Raw genomic sequence first — 15,566 nt, forward strand, 5'->3', positions numbered from 1 at the left:
CAAGCTAGGCTTGGACTTCATTGTTCTGCCTTTCTTTCTCATCGTGGACTAGAAACAGCATGGCTTGGATCGACCCTCGTGGACGTATGTGGAGGCCAATTCCTTCAAGCTTACTCGGAAGGCTACCTATTGTCTCCTCATCTGTTCCTTCCGTATGACATCGTGAACCGATGGCAGCGAAATGCTACATGCTATCGATACAATCCCGAACTTGAACTCATTCTGACTCCACAAGAAAATCCAAAAATCCAGACGAAAAAACGAAAGACCAAAGACCTCTTAAATGGGGGGGGGGCAAACCCCTTTTATACCCACTACCTTTGGCACCCTCTTCACTACCATACCTTTTTTGCCCAACATCCTCTTTTGTGCACGTCTCATCTTTTCTATCCTCGTCTTCCTGGAAAACACCGTGTGCGTGCCTCCTGCATGTAGACAATTTGCCGTAGGCTATGCAATTCACCCGAGGTTTCCGTTAGTGGGCTTTGAACTTCTGTTACATGCCTTAACATATCTTACAAAGAATACTTCTTCCATTATAAATTCTTAAAAAATTGACATAGTTTACCCTTAAGTAATATTACATAAAATAGTACTAGCATATGATTCATTAAACAATTTGTGTCTTTACCTATGTACAAGCATTTTCATTGTTTAGCTAAAACTTGTTGAATCCTGAATAAATTACTTCTTTAAGGAAATCTTTTCATTCAAGATCCAACCAAGATTTCCCCTTTCCTTAAAAAAAAACCCTTTTTTTTCCTATCCCTCAATTCTCTGGGATGAGGGATGCTTCGCTATTTCGAGACTTAAGTTATCTTCTGGCAGAAGTACATCTGGTGTGTTCTCCCTTTTTCCTTCCCTTTTTTTTTTTCCATATTTTATTTTACACATGGTTGTCTTGTCCCTTTTGTGTTATAAGAATTGCACAAATTTGCATACAGTAGTCTAGGGAAGTCTTCAAGACATGAGAAACAAATATCTTAGGTAATGTATGCTAACCATCAGCCAGCCTGACTGGCCGAGTGGTTAGCATATCCGCTCTCCAGCCAAAAGGCTGCGGGTTTGAATCCCACCATGGGCATGGATGTTTGTGATTGTCTGTGGAAATACCCGTGGTGGTGGTCGGCAGTAGATAGTGTTGGTATAGTTGCAGTCAGTTGGTGGATTGAGTAGTGGAGACAGAGTTGTAGAGCAGGTGCCCTCCCTCGATGAGTCCTTGGACTCCCTGGATGTTTGTGATTGTCTGTGGAAGTACCAGTGGTGGTGGTGGTTGGCGGTAGATTGTTTTGGTGTAGTTGCAGTCAGTTGGTGGATTGAGTGGTGGAGACAGAGTTGTAGAGCAGGTGTCCTCCCTTGATGAGTCCTTGGACTCCCTGGAGATGTCAAATAATAATAATATCTAGTAGAAGGAACATAGGTTCAAGAGTTTTAGATTTGGTCATAGCATCAGATCTGATTGTAACTGAGATGGCATCTCTACCTCTGGTTGGAGAAAGTGACAATGTGGTTTTGACTTGGAAGAAGAATAGACATGCAGGAGTATCAAAGAGAATGGAATGTATGTGGAATTATAAGGCAGGTGATTATAATAATCTTAGAAATCAGATTGGGGCATTTCCATGGATTGTGGAATTGGAAAGGCAAGATATCATCATTGCTTGGGAACTGGTAAAGAAATATTTATCAGCAGCAATGGCAAATTTTCTACCTTAAGTGAAAGAGAGAACATAGTTTGTAAGGGGAGTGTGTGGAGAGCAGATGAAGAATACACTCCTCCCAGGAGAGTGACTAGTATGGTAAGGAAGGCAGAACTGGAATATAAGAAGAGATTAGCCCTGAGATCCAAAGAAAATTCTAAGGAATTCTTTTGTTATGTGGCCAATAGGAGGAGAAATGATTGTGGAAGAATGACATTGTTAGACAAAGATGGGAGTAGAGTGACTGATGCAGAGGACATAGTAGAGTTGTTTAATGAACACTTTATTGGGGTATTTCACCCAGGAGAAGTAGGTTTTAATACTAGAGAGATGGGGCAGGTTCAAGGTTTAGAAGTGGAAGAGGAGAGTATGTTTCAAATATTCTGAATGTCAATAAAGTGATGGAATTTTGCCACGGGTTTGAGGGAATATGGTAAAAAAACTGACAGCTCTGTTGACCAGGCATTTCATTGAGAGTCTGGCTATGGGAAAGATGTCCAATGAGTGGAAGGATGGTAAGATAAGTGCCATTCATATGGATAGCAGTGGAATGGAAGTTTCAGACTATAGACTGGTTTGTATCTCATCAGTAGTTGTTATGATTTGGGAGAAATTAGGGAGGGATAATATATAACATTGGGCAGATGAGGAATGCTCTTGTTTTACTAAACTGATTGCCTTTTATTTAAGTTACAGCACATGAGTTTAGATATCAGGTTAATGAATTGGATTGCGGATTGGCTGTCTGATAGATATCATAGAGTGGTGTATGAGGGAGCAGTATCAAGGAAGCAAAAGGTTATTACAAGTGGGGTTCCATAGGGCTCAGTACTGGGACCTGTTTAACCTTTATATCAATGACATTGTCATTTGATTACAGGCAGATATTCAGTTGTTTCCAGATGATGAAAAGTTGGGAAGTGTTATTAGTAACAGTGCAGACATTGCAGCCCTTCAAGAGGATTTGAATAAGCTGGACAGATTAGCAAATGAATAGGGGTGGTGGTGTCAGTTTAAGTCAGCTAAATGTGTTTTGAAGTTTAGGATACATGAATGGGAGGTTGCATACTCTGTTGGAAGAAGTGTACTGCAGCAAGTTGAGGATAAGAGATTTTTGGGTGATGATTAAGAAACTTGAAATTCAGTAGACATATTGCAAAGGTAAATCAGATGGCTGGAATACTGAGAATACTTGAATACTTGAGAAGGGTGCTGACCAGCAGAGATAGAAGAGTTGTGATTCCATTGTATAAAGCCCTAATCAGGCCACACCTGAACTGTTGTACTCAGATTTGATCCCCAGGATTTGAAGGGGATAAGTTAACCTTGGAAAGAGTACAGAGGAAGATAACATAAATGATCAGTACTGTACAATGTTAGTTAGAGGATAGACTGAGGGAATATGGACTGCAATGTTTGGTAGATAGGAGAGGTGATATGATAGACATTTAAACTGTTGAAAGGTAGTTACAAGATTGACACTGGGAAGTTCTTTTGTATGGTAGAACAAGGGGCTATCCGTAGAAGTTGTGAGCAAAAGGGTGAGGAGTGTTTCTTTGCATGAAAGGTGGTTGTGCTATGGAATGCATTGCCTGATAGGTGGTGAGAGCATGAATGGTTGTATGAGTTCAGGGAGTGGTATATGATAAACTTTGTGTTGTCTAGGATGGGCCTCCTATGATGAGTCTTGTGACTCCAAGGTCCTGAATGATTAATAATATGAAATGCTTTTTATATTTTCAGACTTTAGCTATAACAGATGACAAGAAAATACAAGAAGAAGTTGCATTGTATTCATCGATATTTCTTTTGATGGGAATATTATCTGGACTTGCATGTTTCCTTCAGGTGATAATATTTTCAGTATTTTCGTACATATTTAATTTTATTTTAAAAAATAGAGCAATGAATTAACATTCATGGTATATTTTTATAAAAAAAATTCTGAACATATAGGATGCTTTTTTTTTTCCCTTTTTAAGTTGTAAAAGTATTGTACACTGTGTAGATAGGCAAAACAATAAAACTATGATTTGTATTTAGTGAATTAATTAGTACTTTATGTTGAAATTTGTTTTAAATTATCTAATCTTGCTTTATAATTTTGAAAGTTTTGAAAGTTTTCTCTAAATCCAGAGTAATTTATTAAAAAAAAGGGTGGCACACCATTTGGCAACTCCTATAGGTAGAGATGACCTACTAATGCTTCTGCCTAGTGTCTCCACTTGGGCCTGGCTCCCACTGAAGAGACCTCAATAAAGGTTGAAACTAGTCTGGGGAGTGGCCCTTCCCTTAATGCATAACATTAGACATATCCGCAAGGAGATGTGTTTTGCATTATAGGAGATACTGAGATAGGCGTGTTGGTAGCTTGCTCCACCTTTGCAACGAGTTGCCCTGGTGTTGTACCACTTTACCCCAGTCCTGAAGATACTTTCAGGTGCAAACTTTGTTTGCTCACACTTGAATAAAGGATTAAATTAATTTTATTATACTTGCTTTATAATATTTGAGCAAAACCATGAATGAAAATTATTTATGCATTGAATATAAGTCTAATGCATAATAACTTAAGATGTTATCTCTAATTTTTATTTAGATTGTGTGATGTGTATAAATAGGTAATAATGACTTTCAGCTTTTAAAGTTTTCTCTTGACCACACCAGTAGTCATTTGAACCTAAAGCCTCATATTCCAATAGACTCTTCACTTTCATAATTATCATAACTTTTTGTGCATTTGTGAATGGAATATTATTGGTATCAGAAATCATTTTAAATATTCTATTATAGACTTTCATGTTCAGCATTGCTGGGGAGAAAATAACAACGAAGATTCGGAAAATGGTATTTTCATCTATGATTAGACAAGTGAGTTGATTGAACAGTTAGACAATAAAGAATTATTTCATTTTAAGTGACTTGATACATCTGAAATTTTAGATATACAGGAATACCTCGATTATCGTGGTTATTGTTGCCACGAAAAATACCGCAATAATCGAATCCACGATAATCGGGATAAATAATGCGTGTAAAATGGGTGATCAATGCCAAGGATTTTTCAAATCTATTAATTAAATTTTATATATCAAGTAAAATAGAAATGTATTAAACATGTTAAGTAAAAAATGAAGGTTCATTAAGAAAAACAAGATTATTCTTTAATCTTTATTTATATATAAGAAGTACATACAATTATTCTTTCTTGGATAAAAATTGATGTAGAGTTGTCTGATGGAATTTTTTCTTTCTTTTTTTCTTTGTATAAAACTCGGTAGCAACGGATGGAATTTTCAATTTCCTGATGAACTTTCAGTGATCGCTCGAGATTAGGATCGGCATTCAAGATTTTTTCTTTAAAATTTTCAGCAATTCAAAACATTTCGTCCATTTCTTTGAGGGTAAATTCCTTCGGTGCCAAGTCAATTTGTTTGTCATTATCATCGATTTGAGCATCGTAAGCACGTTCTCTCTCGAGGTTAATTAGGTCTTCATCATCCAGCTCCTTATCATGTGGCTGAAGCAGGTCCTGAATATCACCTTTTTCAATTTCTTTTAGTCCTAGATCGAAGCACTAGAGTTTGCAGTGTGGTCTAAAATATGGTGAACAGTTGATTCATTTAGACCGTACTCTCTTGCAATTTTGGCTTTGGTTATGCCTGCTTCATACTTATTTATCATATGCAACTTATCTTCTAAGCTGATCACTCTATGTTTCTTCTTGATAGCTGTAGACTTGAAATCATCCTTGTTTCTTTTAGCATTCATTGTAGGGGTAAATAACAAGAGAAATAAATATCCACATGTACTTCAGGCAAAGGCGGATAGCTACTGGTAAGTGGTGAGAATGCGCCGTCGGATAAAAACAAAGCGCTACAAGAGAGCGATACCTGGAGAGTGGCGACTCGAACTGGTTGCATATGTAGTGGGCTACATCTCGCAGCCACGATAATTCGAATTTGGAGTGCAATAATTGGGATTTTGGTATCAAATTATAAATCGCGATAATCGAGGTATTCCTGTACATGATTGTCAGAATTTAAGATAGGCTTGCAGTAGACCATGTCAAGCAGAACATGATAGTTGCAGATGCAAAAAATTGTGGATTAGTGAAATTCATTGGATTTTTTTTTAGTAGTAATTCCAGTTCAATGTATTCTTAAACATATGTTTGTGGTTGTGTTATTCATTGATGGGGAAATCATGTGCAATGATTATTGTTTATTAACATTGTCAGGTTGAAAGAGCAAAGTTTAGGTTTCACTCTCCCCTCCACTTCCCTACCTCCTGGCAGGGTTAGAGAACAATAATGCCCTAAGTATCAAGAACTGGGTCTAGAAGATTGACTATGTAAATTTTGGTATCTGTGTTTTTTGGGTGAAATATATATATTAAATGGTTTTTGTTTTATGTTAATAGTAATAGTGAGTGTCATTACTATAGGAGGAGATACTGCTTGTTTACAGTGGAAGATTAAGACTAGTAATAGTTTTTAGAAACATCAGAGCTGCAGTTGAAGATCCTTTCAATCAGTTTAATCAGAGAAGTCTGACAATTGCTGTATCCTCTTATTTCTGCTTGACATGAACAAGTTGATGTGGCTACTGTGAGTCATTCTTCACATGAATCCAAGAATTTATTATTATTTTTTTAAAATTATCATTTTTATAATCCACAGGATATAGCATGGTTTGATGATTCAAAAAATAGTACCGGTGCCTTATGTTCCAGATTATCATCAGATGCTACAAGTATGCAGGGTGTAAGTATCAAAGTTTAGTTACTCAGTTACTTATAGCCCGTAATTTAAATTTTCCTCTTTATAGCCTCTTTGGCTCTGTAAAGTTTTCATTAATGAATAGTTATTTCTCTTTTTTAGAGAAAGATATTTTGAGAGTGCAGTTTTACAGTTCAATACTTAATTTTTCAATAACTTGGTTATTGAAAAATATATTAACAATCAGAGATAGGGAAATGTTATTATTCCTCTTTTTAATGCCTCAATATGGCCACATTATTATTTGATACCTTACCTCCAGGGAGTCCAAGGAACTCGTCGAGGGAGGACACCTGCTCTACGACTCCATCTCCACCATTCAATCACTAAATGACCACAACTACACCAACGCCATCTACTGCCAACCACCACTGGTATTTCCATAGAAAATCACAAACATACATTCCCATGTATGTTTCGAACCCGCACCCTTTTGGCTGGAAAGCGGATACGCTATCCACTCGGCCAACCAGGCTGGCAAAATTTCCTCTAGTTGCCGACTAGATTCGAAAGCAAGTCTTCCTTCGTGTAGTCAAGTGCTGTGGTGTGCAAGAGCAACAGAGCTACACAGGCTCCTGGATTACTGTGCTCAGGTTTGGTCACAAGGATTTCTTGGGATGAGCAAGTACTGGAAAACAATCACAGGAGAGTGAGGTGAGTGGTCTCTGGAATGTTCCCTAGAATGATAGATTGAGGGTCTCAACAATTTCACGCACTTTGACTCACTGGTCATCCAATACCATATGGTGCACTGATGATTTCTGATGTTATTACACTTTTTGGACATCCTTCACATGGATCATCTTCAAGGCTGGTACAGCCATGTTTAAACTCGGAAACCCATTTCTTAATTGTTCAAAAATGAAGGAGTAGAGTGCCCATAAACTCTTAGGAACTTCGGATGAATTTCTTTTGGTGTTAAACCTTCTTTTACAAGAAATTTTATAACCACATGCTATTCAATTTTATCCATTTCAAAGGATACAGCCAACACTTTAGCTTCCGACAACTGTATAAAAAAACTACTGTATAGAATGATTTGCAATTTCACATCGATGCTTATGACAGATGTACCAACTTAAAAATAAAAAAATCATGCAGATAGTGTTGCCATTTATGGTTGAGGCCGAGAACTTTTCAGATCACCCACATACAGGAGGTAGATAAACAGGTTTAATTATTTATTTGTACTGTATTTATTCCATCATCATCATCAAATTCCTGACATATCCTCAAGGGGTGGACAGGATATGATAATACTATATAAAAAACTTACATCATTACTAACTTACTATCTACAATTTTCCTCCAAATCAATAAGTTACCTGTCAAGACTCCAACATTATTAGATCTTATATTTCTGTCTTCTGACACTTTTTACTGTATCAATCCACCTATATCTTGGTCTTCCTCTGGGTCTTTTTCCTGCCAACCTGGCAGAGAACACTTGTTTTGCTAATCCCTCCTATCCCATTCTGTTTAAGTGATCATACCATCTGAGATTTGCTCTGCTTACACATTCCTGGATGCTAACAATGTCAAGTTCTTTCCTAATATCCTTGTTTTTAATATGATATTGCCATTGATGCCATCTGTTCACACCCCTAATCTTTCTCAGGACTCTCATAACTGCAGTCTCTAGTCTTTGTTCAAGTGGTTTTATTTCTAACCCAGCTCTCAGATCTATAAGTTAAAATTGGTTTGAGCACTGTGATGCATACAGCTAATTTAGTGTTTTGACTAATTTCTCTCTTATTCCATATAAATTTATTCAGTTGACTTCCTACCATACCAGCTTTGTTGATTCTGTTGTCTATTTCCATATTTAATTTAAAATCTTCACTAAAAATCATGCATAAGTGGCTGAGATGTTTCACTTGTTCTATAGGTTCTCCATTCACAATGCAGTTTATGTTTTCATGCTTCTGCCTATTTTCATTGTCTTTGTCTTGTTATTGCTTATCTTCATACCATAAATTGAATTACAACAGTTATTCAATTTAGTCAGCAAATCTTTTAGACTTGCAACGGATTTATTTAGAAGTATAACATCATCCTCATAAAGCAACATTTATGTTGCTTTATGAGGATGATGAGAGATTAACATCTCCAATTTTGATATCAGGTTTAATGCCACTTTTCTTCATAATGTGATCCATGCAGATGATGAATAACAGAGAGGATAATGTACATCCTACGCTGACACCAGATTTAACATTAAACCATCTTCCTGTACTTCCTTCCATTCTAACTGCTGACTTACAACTCAAATAAAGACTAAGTACTGCTTGATATAATGTCCAATTGACATCATACAAATGTGGTGTTTTGAATATCTTCTCTCTTGGCACCTTGTCATATGCCTTTTCCAGATGAACAAAACTTAAATACACATCTTTGTTATATTCCCATGATTTCTCAACTGTTTGTTGTAAAGTGAAAATCTGAACCTTGACAGGCTTTATTTGACCTGAATCCAACTAGCTCTTCACCAAGCTTCCCTTCCACAATCCTTCTCAAGTATACTTGCATAAATCTTACTGTGAACACACAGTAGGGAAATATCTCTGTAATTCTCACATTCAGTTTTATTTCCCTTTTTGTATATGGATACTATGAGAGCTCTACTCTAGTCATCTGGAATTCGTCCTTTTGTGCAGGCCTTCTGAACTATGTAGTGCAACCACTGCAAGACTTTTATATAACTCCATACCTGAGGATTTCTGGTTGAATATATCTACTCCAGCTGCCTTTCTACATTTCAGGCTTTTGATGGCTTTTTGTACTTCATTAATGGATATGTATTCCTAATTGCATGTCTGTTGAGTGTTTTTTACCACTGTGCTGTCATCGCTGCTTGTTTCATTTAGCAATTTTTCAAACTAATTACTCCAATCATTAAGGATATCTTTCTCTCCTGTTTTCATGTCACCTTTATCATCTCTAATTCCTTTTACAGCACTCTTTCCTCCATTTCTGAGCTTTTTCAACAGCCTCCAGAATAGCTTGCCACCTTCTTGATAGTTATTTTCAATATACTTAACAAAGGCATTCCATGACGTTTCTTTAGTTAGTTTTACACATTGTTTTGCTTTCTTACATTTGTTTCTGTATTCTCTAAGAGCACAATCTGATTTATTTGCCAGGGAACTTTTGATAAGCTTTCTTCTTCTTTTCCTTCACTGCCTCTTTAACTTCCTGTGTCCACCATGGAGTTCTGATTTTTCTATCCTTGCAGACAACCTCATCACATGCCTTTCTGGCTGAATCAATCAATGTTTTCTTCAGGATTTCCTGCTGAATCTCTAAGTTGTTCCTGTTCTCAGATCTTTCATTTTTTCTTGAATAATGTTTGTGTATTTTAGTCTACAGTTAACATCTGAGAGCTGCTCAACTTTTATTCTTTTAAAATTTTCTTACATGTTTTTCTTTTAAATTTGAAATTCAATTTTATCCTGCTCAAGACTAAATGATGATCAGTTCCAATTTCAAATCCCCTGTACACTCTAGTGTCCTGCACCAGTGAGAAAACAACACTATCAACAATGACATATTCAATGAGATTTTTCTTATTCCTTGCCTCTTCTCCCCATGTGAATTTGTGCACATTTTTATGTTGGAACATTGGGTTAGTAATAACCAGTCCATGTCCTGAGCAGAAATCCAATAGATATTTGCCATTATTATTGGCTTGCTCTTTTCTTCAAAGTTTCCCAAAATATTTTTGTATGTCTGACAATCATTTCCTACTCTACTATTTAGGTCCCCAACAAGGACTAGCTTTTCGTTTTACATTGTGCCAGTTGCTTTCTCTAAAGCCTAAAAAAATTCCTCTACTTCTACCTTAGAACCTTCTGTGAGACCATAGGCACAAATAAGTCTCATTGTCCAGTTCCCCATTCTGATATTTTCCCACATCACTCTATTTGATGTTGCCTTGCAATTCAAGAAGATTAGACTCGCATTTAATGTTGAATACTATAACTACTCCTTCTTTTCCTTGATTGTTATTGCCTGAATATAACATTTTGTATTTATTGCTCAGAACGATCTTACCAGTTTTTGCCTTTTTTGTTTCGGTGATTATTATTATTATTATTATTATTACACACACACACAGACACATCTCATCATACCTTGTCTTATACACACTCAAACTCCTTGCAGATACGACACTCTCAGGTAAGGCATTCCAATCATTTATGACTCTGCATGAAAAAAACCTGCCTCTCAGACTCCCCTACTTACACCCTCTTTATACAGTTTCCAGGGATGACCTCTGGTTCTTCCACAATCTCCCACTATTTTCTGTAGAACTTCTCCAGCATTAATCCTATAACAACCCCTTACCAACTTGTAGGTCTTTATCATATCTCCCCTCTTCCTCCTGTCCAGCAGACTCTGCAAATTACAACTTATTAATCTTTCCTCATACTCGACATTCCAGTGGTCAGAAACTACCTTAGTCAGTCGCTTCTGGACCCTCTCCAACATCTCTTCATCCTTCTGAAAACCAGGTGACCAAATCTGGGCACAATAGTCCATGTGTGGCCTAATCAAAACCTTATACAATGGAACAAGAATCTCCCTACTTCTACATGTCGGTATCCTCCGCATCATTCCCAGAAGCCTTTGTGTTGTCTTCACAAATTTCTCTGTCCCCCTAAATTTTAGATCTTTATCCACTATCACACCCAGATCTGTTATTTCCTCCACCTCCAACAATATATCCTCACCATGCATAAATTCTACATCCATCTTTGTTTTCCAAATTTTAAAACCTTTCATTTTGCAACATTGAACTCACATCCCCATTTCCGTGCCCAATCACTCAATTTATTCAAGTCTTCTTGTAAGGCCAAAACATCTTCTCTACTCTTCATCATTCATCCCAACTTTGTATCATCTGCAAACAACTGAATATCTCCATCCTAATCTTCACCAATATCATTAATATAAATTAAACAGTAACGGTCCTAAAACAGACCCTTGAGGCACTTTACTAGTGACTTTCCTTTTCCTGGATATCACTCCTCCATACACAACTTGTTGATACCTATCAGATAGCCAGTCTCCAATCCAATGCACTAATCTAATATCCAACCCCATCTGCTCTAGTTTGACTGTCAATTTATCATGAGGTACTCTATCAAAAGCCTTTGCGAAATCCAAGTATATTACTGTGTATCCTTATCCACTGTCCAAGGAAGCAGTCACTTTATTGTAATAAGTATGTAAATTACTAAAACATGACCTCCCTTTAGCAAATCCATGCTATCCATGAAAGATAATACCATTGTTGTCAACCCAATTCTGGATCCTAGTTCTCACAAGCTTCTCCAACAACTTAACCACAACACCTGACACACAGATAGGTTTCTAGTTTGATGCTTGAGTTCGATCACCTCCTTTATGAAGTGGCACAATCTTGCCCTCCATCCACTCCTTATGAACTTGACCGAGTGCGAGACTCGTATTAAAGAAATATGTCAAGGAAGGTGCCAACTCCCTGGCGCATTCGTTTAGAATACATGGTGATATATTATCAAATCCCACAGCCTTATTAACATCTAGTTTGCTCAACTCCCCATATACCTCTTGCTCACTTATAGTCAGTCTCTCCTCCCTATCATCAATTGCTCTCAATCTCTCCATGAAGTCACATTCACAGATTGAAAGACCTTTATGAACTGCTCATTAAGTATCTCCACCACACATTCCACAACAGCTGCCTTTGTACCATTTTCTCCAATCAATGTCATCCTTCCATAATCATTTTCTTTTAATGATAACTAATAATGAAAGAATTGACAGCGTACGCTAGAAACATGAATTAAATAAACTTTAATATATACTTTCCGATATTTCGGCAAACGTCACGTTGCCATTGGGAACTTATTACAAAGACAAGTGCACACAAGTACTACATAACAGCAAACGAGAACCGAAGCTAATGATTTCTTCAAGTCTTGATGGTGCCCCCTGGTGGGCTATATTGGTGGTTCTTGGCCTTTGGGCTGAAGTTCTTCTGATAAATGTTTCCCAAATTTGGGGCAGTCTCATGCATCCAAATTTGTTGAAGTTTGGCATGTTCCTAAGGGCTGAGGCTGATTCCATGAATAGTCTTTCATATTTGAACTTGCTGCGGTGTATTACTGTGGCTTTCTTCCATCTTATTCTGTGGCAAGTATCCAGAGCGTGGTCTGCAAGCCCAGAGTGGCTGTACTTGTGAAATCGGATGTAATCCTTGTGTTCTGAGATTCTGATATTTGCTGTCCTGCCTGTTTGGCCCAAGTAGGACAGTTTACAGCTGCACGGGACCTGGTATATACCAGGTAGGTCTAGGGGAAGTGGTTGGTCTTTATTGGAGCGGATAAGGGATGCCAATTTTCTATGTGGTCTGTAACAGGTGGTCAAGTCATATTTTTTTTAAAATTTTGTTGATTTTTTCCGAGGTGCCTCGGATGTAGGGAATGGTGATGGATTTAGAGTAATCTTTTTTTTGTGAAGGGGAGAAGATGGTGGGTTGTGGATAACTGGGTTAAGTTTTTTTTTTTTTGGATTCTTTTGGCGGGGGGGGGGGGTAGCCATTGGCTGAGAAAGTGTCACGGATGTGATTTAGTTCAGTGGTTAGGGCTTGATCATTTGAACAGATTATTTTTGCCCTGTTGAATAGTGTCTTAATAACTCCATATTGTTGTGAGGGGGGGGGGGGTGATGGAATTGTTGGTGAATGTATCTGCCTGTATGGGTGGGTTTTCTATAAACTGAGAAAACCAAGGTTCCATCAGGTTGGCAGGTGACTAGTGTGTCTAAGAAGGGGAGGTTATTGTTTTCCTCTTTTTCCAGGGTGAACTTGATTCTAGGGTGTTGGTTGTTTAAGTGTGTTAGGAAGGAGAGGAGTGAATCCGGCCATGTGGCCAAATAGCGAACACATCATCAATGTAGCGAAGCCATATGGTAGGTTTTTGTGGGGCTGAGTTTAAGGCTTTCTCTTCAAAAGTCTCCATAAAGAAGTTAGCCAAGGGTGGGGAAAGTGGTGAACCCATGGCTGTCCCCTCTATCTGTTTGTAGAATTTTTCCTGCCAAACGAAATAGCCTGAGTTAGTTGTAAACTGAAATAGGGCTGAGATATCGGGAGGAAATTTAGCTTGGATTAGCTCTAAGGTTTCTTTGAGGAGGACACTTGCGAATAAGGAGGAGACGTCAAAACTGACCATTATGTCATTATGTTGGAGTGTAAGGTTTTCTATACTGGCTTTGAAGTGGGCTGAGTTTTTTATGTGTGATGGTGTGTTGCCAGTATAGTGTGAGAGCGCTTTGGCTAAATGCTTGGCTAGTTTGTAAGTGGGGGAATCAATGCCATCCACTAGACGTAATGGCACATTTTCGTTATGTATTTTTGGGAGCCCATATTTTTTTTGGGGGGGGTCTAGAGTTATAGGGTTTCAGTCTGTTGGTAATCTCCACAGGCCAAGAAGTGACCTTCTTAAGGAGCCTATGGAGTTTTCTAATTTGAGAGTTGGTGGGATTATATTCAATAGGGTGGTAAGTGGATCGATCTAATAGTAAAGCCTTGAGCTTACCTGTGTAGTCATTAAGATCGAGTATCACAGTGACGTTCCCCTTATCCGCTTTGGTGATCACTATTTCTTTGTTTCTCTTCAATTCTTGTAGTACTTGTATTCACTAATGGATAAGTTGGATTTTGGAGGCTTTGCTTTTGTGAGAACACAGGCTACATCCAATCTGATATTGTTGGCGATGTGGTTTGGAAGGTGTCGAATCCTGTGTTCAATTTGGATCATTAATTCCTCAGCCGGTAATTTCTTAGGAGCAATGGCGAAGTTGTGACCACGTGACAGAGCGTTGAGTGCTTCAGGCTTCAAGATAGCTGAAGAAAAGTTAACTACAGTGTTGGTTTGTAGTTTAGGTTTGGATGCTGAGTTCTTTATTAATTTATCAAACTTGTTGATATGTCGGCTCCGTATTTGTTCGAATTCTTTATTAGCCACCGTACACGAGACATCATGTAGGACTGACCAAAGCTCGTGATTAAGCGTATGTGTAAGCTCATTTTCTAGCGCTAATACAGCTCTGTTTATGTCAGCTAGGGAACCGCGTGTAGCGGTAATTTGCTCCCGAAGTAAAGCCTGGCTTGCCCGGTTGTAGATACGGAGAGCTTTCTGTGAGGTGAAGCGGTGTTTAAATTTTACACAGTTAGGGATGACTTGATTATCCCGGCAGTGTTTCAGGAATGCCAGACGGTTAAGTTGTCTGGATAACTTTAGCTTCAGTTTGCCGTAATGGCGGGCCTTGTGTGTGAAGGAATCTCTGTGGATGATCATTATTCTTGTTGAGAGGCTTATACGCTGGTTATACATGATAACTAATAATTAAGGAATTGACAGCGTACACTAGAAATATAAATTAAATAAACTTTAATATATACTTTCCAATATTTTGGCAAACGTCACGTTGCCATTGGGAACTTATTACAAAGACAAGTGCACACAAGTACTACATAACAGCAAATGAGAACTGAAGCTAAGAGGCTAACGTTTTCCTGAAGTTCTGATGGTGCCCCCTGGTGGGCTATATTGGTAGTTCTTGGCCTTTGGGCTGAAGTTCTTCTGATAAATGTTTCCCAAATTTGGGGCAGTCTCATGCATCCAAATTTGTTGAGGTTTGGCATGTTCCTACATTCTTTCTTTTCCTGGCTACATATTGAAAAGAACTCTTTAGGATTATTTTTGGCTTCATTAGCTAACTGCTGTTCATACCTCTCTAGAGCTACCCTCACCAACCAAGTCATGCTCCTTGCCTGGTCTTTGTAGACTTCATGGAATTGGTTATTTCCACTTCTCTTATGCTGGAAATCTCCACAGTGCCCTTTTTCTATGTATCTATTCTTAATCTCTCTTTATATATCCATCTCACACCTACCTTATTTAACCCTCTCACCCTTGGAATACATTTAAACATTGCAATTCAAAAACTATCTCGTAGATAGTTTTTGAAAATCCCCAAAGCTGCATTGATCTCTTTTCCAGCTAACTCCTCATTCCATGCTACACCTGCAAGCT

General features: G+C 37.9%; 1 protein-coding gene across 3 annotated transcripts in view; it reads left to right on the top strand.

Annotated features, from left to right (window-relative positions):
• The window catches only part of LOC150099993 (ATP-dependent translocase ABCB1-like), a 370,123-nt gene that overhangs the window by 281,572 nt on the left and 72,985 nt on the right, over positions 1-15,566 (top strand). For all 3 annotated transcript variants that reach the window (XM_090402525.1, XM_090402527.1, XM_090402526.1), the window contains exons 17-19: positions 3,444-3,548; positions 4,494-4,571; positions 6,382-6,465. In XM_090402525.1, coding sequence (XP_090258651.1) covers positions 3,444-3,548; positions 4,494-4,571; positions 6,382-6,465 — 267 coding nt within the window. The remainder of the gene's footprint in view (positions 1-3,443; positions 3,549-4,493; positions 4,572-6,381; positions 6,466-15,566) is intronic.

The sequence above is a fragment of the Typopeltis vanoorti genome, chromosome 13 (assembly GCF_054136105.1).
Source record: "Typopeltis vanoorti isolate ZY-2024b chromosome 13, IOZ_Tvanoo_1.0, whole genome shotgun sequence".
Taxonomy (NCBI): domain Eukaryota; kingdom Metazoa; phylum Arthropoda; class Arachnida; order Uropygi; family Thelyphonidae; genus Typopeltis; species Typopeltis vanoorti.